Here is an 8,068-nt window from a genome sequence, read left to right as displayed (position 1 = left end):
AAAAAAAAGTATAAAGTTTTCCCTGTTCTGTCTACTAGGAAGTGCGAGTAATACGACCTATACTCAGCCCAACAAGATTAGTCCCTGATTGTTTTCAACTCTTTCACTGACCACTACCAGAATATTCGTTCTAGACAGAATCCAAATCTGGGACTATAGTTACTTTTTACATAAACATAACAATTGTATCTATAGTTACTTTTACCCATTACAATATTGCCTAGTGATTAACAGTCTCGAGTTCACAAAAGTGTCGAGTTCAAACCTAACTAATAGCACATCTTGATGTGGCCAAAAGGAGGGTCAGAATGGGATAATCGGCTAGGCGAAAATTAACCTCACTGCCACGTGCACCGACCCAAGACTAAACTCTGGCCTATCATAACACCAAGACTAACTTTTATAAGCTTCACATTTACTATTATATATTATATATACCTTTATAATACACCCGAAATATAAAACCAACACACACAAAGATATATTTGGGAAAGGTAATCCTAAAAGAATGGGAAGTTAACTTGAACAAAAATAAAAAAGACAAATAAGTGATTCAATAATCTGATCAAATGATATTATTGAAGTAACAACGTCAACTTAAACACAACAACACAAAAAAAAGCTCTCATCCAACATATTAAACAAGCAGATTACAATTATCCAATAGTCAAATAAAAAACATATACCGGATGGGCATAAAGAAATAGGATTATTACAGTTTCAATTTCCAAATGACAAAATAGAAATCACCTGGAGAAACTTAATTTTTTATCTGCTTAGCGAGTTTGAACCACTCGGTGTGGAAGGAACCCTCCATGTCGGTCCTTTCATATGTGTGTGCACCAAAGTAATCTCGTTGAGCTTGCACCAAATTTGCAGGCACCCTTTCTCTACGATAAGTGTCAAAATAAGCAAGACTTGAAGACATACCAGGTGTACTTATGCCTGAGTTAATAGCCAAACATACAACCCTTCTCCAAGCAGATTGACGTTCCACCATTTCTTTTGCAAACTCGGGGTCCACAAGAAGGTTAGCCAGTTCTGAATTCCTATCATAAGCTTGCTTGATGCGGTCCAAGAATATGGCTCGAATGATGCACCCACCCTTCCAGATTCTAGCCAGCTCACCTAGTTTCAAATTCCACCCCTTTTCAATACTCTTAGCACGTATTAAATTCATTCCCTGTGCATAACTGCAAATCTTGGATGCATATAAAGCTTGTCTTACATCAGTAATTAGTTTCTCCTTATCCACATTTTGATCTGCTAAAATATCATCAAACCCACCTTGTTTGAAAACTTTGGAAGCTTCTACACGCTCGTCCTTTAAGCCACTAAGGAAACGTGAATCTAAAGATGCTGCAATGGTGGGGGCCGCAATTGACAGGTCAGCAGCTTGTTGAACGGTCCATTTGCCAGTACCTTTCATTCCGGTTTTATCCAACACTTTGTCAACTAAGTAACCGTCTGCCTTATCATCCTTGATGCCAAATATGTCAGCAGTGATCTCAATTAAAAAGCTTTGAAGCTCACCTTTGTTCCATTCTGAAAATACTTCATGTAATTCCTCATTCGAGAGCTTTCCAACTGATTTTAGCACATCGTAAGCCTCTGAAATTAGCTGCATGTCACCATACTCGATACCGTTGTGGACCATCTTGACAAAATTGCCTGAACCACCTTCACCAATATATGTGACACACGGGCCACTGTCGGGCACTTGAGCAGCTACCTTAAGAACAATGTCTTCAATATACTTGTAAGCCTCAATGGACCCACCAGGCATCATTGATGGTCCGTTTCTTGCACCCTCTTCACCACCAGATACACCCATTCCAAGGTAAAGAAGACCTAATTCTGCCATGGCTTTTTCTCTTCTTTCAGTGTTCTCATACCACTCATTGCCACCATCAATGATGCAATCACCTTTCTCCATATACTGAGACAAAGTCTTGATAGTCTGGTCAACAGGTGCACCAGCCTTTACAAGCATGATAATACAACGAGGTTTTTGGATTGAGTTAACAAATGATTCCGGATCGTGAAAGCCAAAAAGTGGAAGATTCCCTTCCTTTTTAGCCCGTTCAACAGTCTCGTCAACTTTGACGGTACTACGATTATAAACAGAAATAGGAAACCCTTTCTCAGCAATGTTGAGGGCCAGGTTTTGACCCATAACAGCAAGACCGGCAAGGCCTATTCTTGTTAGCTTCTGTTCAGCCATAGTTTTTTTCTGTAAACACATCAATTGAGATTGTTAGCAAAGCTGTTACCCTTTCACACATAAGTACATAACACAACTTATTTACTCCCTGTTCATTAGTATATTATCCATCTAATCACGTATCTGATCTGCAGTTAACTTTACTTAAAGCTGTTCTACGCCATCATTAAAACTAAAAAATTGAAATTAACCAAATTTCCATCAAAATGGGTTGCCCTTAACCCATCAGACATTACATAAAAGTAAACAGAGTGATATCACAAATTCATATAAATTGATAAGAGTCGAACAGCAAGAATTAGTGTATTAAATCACACAGTTGGCTGATGTTTACATATCATTCAGTGAACTGATCCTCCTACTTTACTAAGGGTACAAATTAGTAATTCTAAGTACTGAAAAGATTCCCTAAACAAACAATATTAGCCCAACCCAAAAATTATTCACTTAAGATTGAGTATTTTGAACAACTGTATCATGGCATTTATAATCTTTTACGACGTAACAGAACATAGCACTTGTACTTTATACCGATCCTCAAATGTAAGCATCAAATTAAGTTTTACTGCAAACTTCATTGGAGAGTGTCATCTACTCATATTTTAAAACAATCAACCTGATGCATAATCATGAATTAAAAATCAAATAAGATCATAGTATATGTCTGCTGAGTGCTGACCTATCACGAGCTTACACTTGGCAGCTTCATAGACAGCCTCAACTTACATATATATTCAGATCAAGATAAACTCTCTAACATTTATTAACAACAAATCATGTTATACTACAAATAAAATGATACATACAGTCAGAGCTAACGATCAAAGAGACGCAAGAGCAAACGAAACGACTCGAATCAAATCAAATTAAATCAAACAGATTTTACGTTTTAAAAACCTAGCGATCTAGCTCGTGATCGATCTATCATCTGAATCATATACGTACAGATCACAGAACAAGGAACTAATCGAATTACTTGTAATAATTAACACAATTCAAGCAATCACATGCATAATTAATACGGAAAATTGAAAAGAAATTGATACCTTCTAGAAATCGATCTGAGATATGATTGGAGAAAATTGTTAAATCGCGAGGATGTGAAATTGGGGGGAAATGGAAGAGTATTTAAAGAGATAAAGGGGGCGGCTTCAAATGGAGTCAATTTTGACCACCCTGTTATCGTTGGTGATGGTGGTGGTGGTTGGTGGATTCAGCATGGATCCGTAAAATAATATTTTCATTTACCTCCTTTTACTTTAGTATGTTTAGGATTCAACTCCCTAATTATTTTGGACCTTTTTATTTAGAAAAATATCTTGGAAAGGGCATATTAATACCTACCACATAATTTGCACTTTTCTTAATAAAATTTAAATGATATTTTACGTGTTATAATAAATCTCTAAAATAATGATATCATAAATAAAAATTATTCAAGCTTTAAAAAATTTAAAAAAAAAATTAAGCTCTATATAATGATATCATTAAAATAATTAATTGTATTTAATAAAAATATTGGAGGTGATTCTCTCACACCACTTTTTGATCCATATACACTTAATTTATTATTATACCCTTAATTATACTTTCAATAATAATATAAGTTCAACTCTTTAAGGGTATAAGTATAACTGTGAATTTATGAGACAAAAGTGTAGATGGATCAAAAAGTGGTGTGTGAGGATCTCACCTCCCATTTTTAAAAATAATTTTGTAGGTCACTCAAGATCGTATGTTATTCCATATATATTAAATTTTGTCTAAAAATTATTGAAAACATATAAAATAGCACAAATACACATGTTTTTCTCAATTAACATTATTTATATTAATTTAACTATTTTCAAATACACAAGTATTTGTGTTTCTTTATATTTTTTTCGAGCTTTTGACGAATTTAATCTATGTGGAACAACATATAAATTTGTGTGACCTATAAAATCACTTTAAATATGAGTCGTCTACAAACACAAAATGATAAATTTTGATGACTTGTACTAAATTATTTTTAAAGATGGGTGCTTAATAACACAAATTAATAAATTTGAGTGACCTTTCGATATATAATTCTTTTATTATAATACATTAAATGATAAAGACGGAGTTGTTGTAGCAAAATTGATGTTTGTTTACCAAAATTGATGGTCTATCTAAGAAACTTTTCCAATATGGGGAAAGAAATAATGAAAAATGTAGATCGTGTCATTTAGACGGAAAAGTAATTGTAGTGAAGATTAAGGGACAAACTGATACTATTAATATTTATAAAGGGGCTAAAGTGCATGAAAATTAACAGTTTATATACGGTGTTATGTTTGGTAAAGATGTTGGACCTAATTCAATTTACAATAGTTTACCTTTTTTGTATTTTACTCAAAATAAAATAAAATAAAACCGTTATGCTAAAGGACTGGGAGTGTCAACATTAATCTAATCTTCTCTACCTTTTACAAACCGTGTGGCCTACTGCCACGTGTCGCCACCACCTAATCCGTCATTAACCAAAATCCACATGTTAATCTCGGATTAGCTGATTATTTTAATTCATAATTACTACAAAATGACAAGTGGCTCAATCCTATTCGCCTAGCCTTATAATTACGCCAAAAAAAAAGGAACTGATCTCCTCCAACTGCATAGCGTATCTCCTCCAACTTCACACACCCACATCTTCTTTTCCGGTGATTAGTGCCGACGACGGCCATAAACGGCCTCGCAGTACCAACTAATTAATCCGTTACATGATTTTCGAATCTGGAGATATGAATTTTCTATAAAATCTCAGATTTGATTCGAATCTGACAGCCGGCATTGAATCCGGTGTCGGTTAATCGATACAGGAAAATGGGTAATTAGTCTAATTTGGTTGTATTTCCTATTTGTATTTCAATGTGATATTTCGAATAAACATGTGGTCATGAATTAGGGTTTCAGCAGATTAATTACAGTATATGTCGATTCAAAACGAAACCCCTCATATCCGCTGTTGTATTCGCTGACCTCTTATATGTTTCAGATTGCTTTTGAAAAAGTCGTCATGTGTCATCGTTTATTTTAGTTACGGAAGTAAATTAGTTGAATCGATTATTTCAGACATTTAGCTTAGTAAATTATTTTCTTTAACTGTAGAATTACATAATTGCAAGTAGTACTGGAAAGTTCATGTTATTTCCGAAAGTCTACAGTTTCTTTATTGAGAAACAAGATTAAACATATTTGTTCTTACTTCTTAACTCTCATTTTCTCTGTAATTGATGAAAATCTGTCAAAGTGACATACACATACAATTATAAGATAATGGCATTCTGCATACTTTGTCATTCATTCTTATTATCATCATGGGCCCGTTTTTTCAGAATCAATATGGTTAATGTTTAATTTGACTTCAGCAGGTAACTTATCTCATGATCTATATTTAATAATATTCATATTATTAGTGTTATTGTTATTATGCTAATTTTATAAATTGAATTCCTTCCATCCGAAGAACGGCACGTCGCCGGATAATCTGATCCCTTCAAGGTACAGTCTATTAAACGATTTAGGGTTGGAGCGTTTGCTAATCTGCAACGAATTGGAGTTTTCTGTTCTCTGAAACGATTAAGGGTTGCAGCGATTTTTTTGAAACGTTCACTTTTATCAAACGAGTAATTTTGTAATAGTTTATTTTTTTCTTTTGTGGATACCATAATCAGAGCTACAAATGTTCTAAACTATCATTGAATTCAAACGACCATTGATTACATCTGTGCTTTTAGGGTTCTGCAGTACCGAGGATTTGAGAATGGCTCGATTCAGACAGATTTTAAGACGATTCAATAAAGGTATGTCTACTACTGCAAAATCAATACATTTACAAACACACATGGTTCCAGTTGAGGACGATGATGGAATTAAATGTTCCATTTTATTTATTTATTGACATTTTGAGATTTGGATGAATAATGATGGGTTATTGATTAACATATAAATTGTATTTTCAGTTTTCCTGTTTTATAACAAGTACTATATTTATTTGGTATCCTGTTTTGATTTTTAAATTGTATTTCAGTTTTCCTTTAATATGTTGTTGTTGATTGTTGATTTGTTAACGGCTATGTTAATGCATTTGCTTTTCAGACATTTATCTGTCATGGTTGAAGAAAAGAGTGAATTATCAGTTTTGTGATGGTTGAGGTTAATCTTTTATTTCATAAAGTTTTATTTTTTGGGATAAAGTATTGTTATTTACATTTAAAATATAGTTTTTTGCATACATTTTTCGATACACATATTTTAACTAGCAATATTTGTCAAGTGGATGTTGTTGGTGTACATGTTCTTATTATTCAATTTGTGTTTCCCTTTTTCAGGTTGTATTCGAAGCAACCTTTGCACTTTAAATCTGTATTTGTTGTTTCATGTTGTCCACGGTAATATATTTTGTTGCCTTTGTGTTTTCACATGTTGTTGTCGAATGATATTGTCGTGTCCTACTATATTAAATGGGAATACTTTGTAATATGTATTAGTTTATGATCATTAAATCTTATATACTTTCTCTTAGGAGTTGTTTATCATATCATAATCATCATAATAATTGATATTATTATGATGATTAGCAGCAGTTTATACCAAGGTTGTTGCAGATGTTAAACATGTGATACATCTTTGTAAATGTTATTATTTCATACCTTTCAAAAAAAAATACTCGAACTTTTGAAAAAGCATTGTTATGTGACGATTCGAGGAGGATAAAAATTTAGGCGGTTTATGTTTATTTCATATTGTTGGTCTTTTTTATAGTTGAAATAGTGTTTAAGCTCAATTTTAGCCATCTTTGTTATTTGTATAAGATTCAACTGTCAAAAGTTTTTTAGTTGCTGATAAATGTGTCAATTGGCGTACTTTGACTGCTCTTTAATTGGTATTTGTTACATGTGTATGACTTTTAAAGTACGCGTAGTTATTACCTAATTCATATTTCCTTTTTTTCAGGTTCAATTTGAAGCTGTATATGTATCAGTTATTTCATTAATATCAAGTGTTAGTTGTTTCCAGTTGTATAATTTGAGATATGCATTTCTTGATACTCCTATCCATTTGGTTTTAAATGACTTATGTCGTTCTTTTTGTAGATGTTGGATGGAAGTTGAATGATTGTTTCAAAAAGCCTATTTTATCACTGATTATTACTATATTTTTAATCTAAGCTTATTTGTGGTTACTCATTATATACTAGGCATCTGTGATTTTCTATGAGGGAAATTAACACTAAACAAACTTAAAGTGGTTCTTTCATAGGAGTGTTGGCAGATGGTATTGGCTAAAGTGACCTTTTACAAAAGAACAATGTAATTGCTTGGATCGAGTTCTGTATCACAATATGTCCAAAGCTTCGTTCTCCTCTATTCCCTATGTTGCTGTAGAAACATCATCAGGGTCGTCCACTATAGGAGCACTATCATTTGGATACTGGTAAGTCGCCCTAGGTACTTTTCTCTACATTCTTAGTTTAGCTAAAACAATGTGATTGGGTTCATTTTGCTTACTTCTTTGGTTGGTTTCTGCTGATTTTTGCAGCCACATGTGGGGTTTCCTGCTACGTTTCAAACAGGCGGTGCATCCATCGGGTTTAAGTGTGGTTGCATACCGTCCATTTTCACGTAAATTCTCTGCTCATGTACAACCTAAAGGTACCTACTAGCAATGTTGCTCATATGAATAATTCATGCTAACTTTTGTCATGTCTTGGTGTTCATATAACAACACTTATAATTACAGCCTTTATCCTAAAAAATAAAACATTATGAAACAACAACATTCAAAGTTGTACATCTAAAAAATGTGTAATCATAAGTG

General features: G+C 33.2%; 1 protein-coding gene across 1 annotated transcript; it reads right to left on the bottom strand.

Annotated features, from left to right (window-relative positions):
- Window positions 1-549: 549 nt before the first annotated feature.
- On the bottom strand, window positions 550-3,483 carry LOC139900390 (6-phosphogluconate dehydrogenase, decarboxylating 2-like). Its single transcript, XM_071883163.1, has 2 exons — window positions 3,271-3,483; window positions 550-2,233 (listed from the first exon to the last, which is right to left on the bottom strand). Exon 2 carries the CDS (start codon window positions 2,222-2,224, stop codon window positions 761-763), a length of 1,464 nt encoding a protein of 487 aa, XP_071739264.1. The 5' UTR covers window positions 2,225-2,233; window positions 3,271-3,483; the 3' UTR covers window positions 550-760.
- Window positions 3,484-8,068: the final 4,585 nt, after the last annotated feature.

The sequence above is a fragment of the Rutidosis leptorrhynchoides genome, chromosome 3 (genome assembly GCF_046630445.1).
Source record: "Rutidosis leptorrhynchoides isolate AG116_Rl617_1_P2 chromosome 3, CSIRO_AGI_Rlap_v1, whole genome shotgun sequence".
NCBI lineage: Eukaryota > Viridiplantae > Streptophyta > Magnoliopsida > Asterales > Asteraceae > Rutidosis > Rutidosis leptorrhynchoides.
The sequence above is the reverse complement of the archived record's forward strand: the minus strand, read 5'-3'. Positions and strand labels throughout refer to the sequence as shown.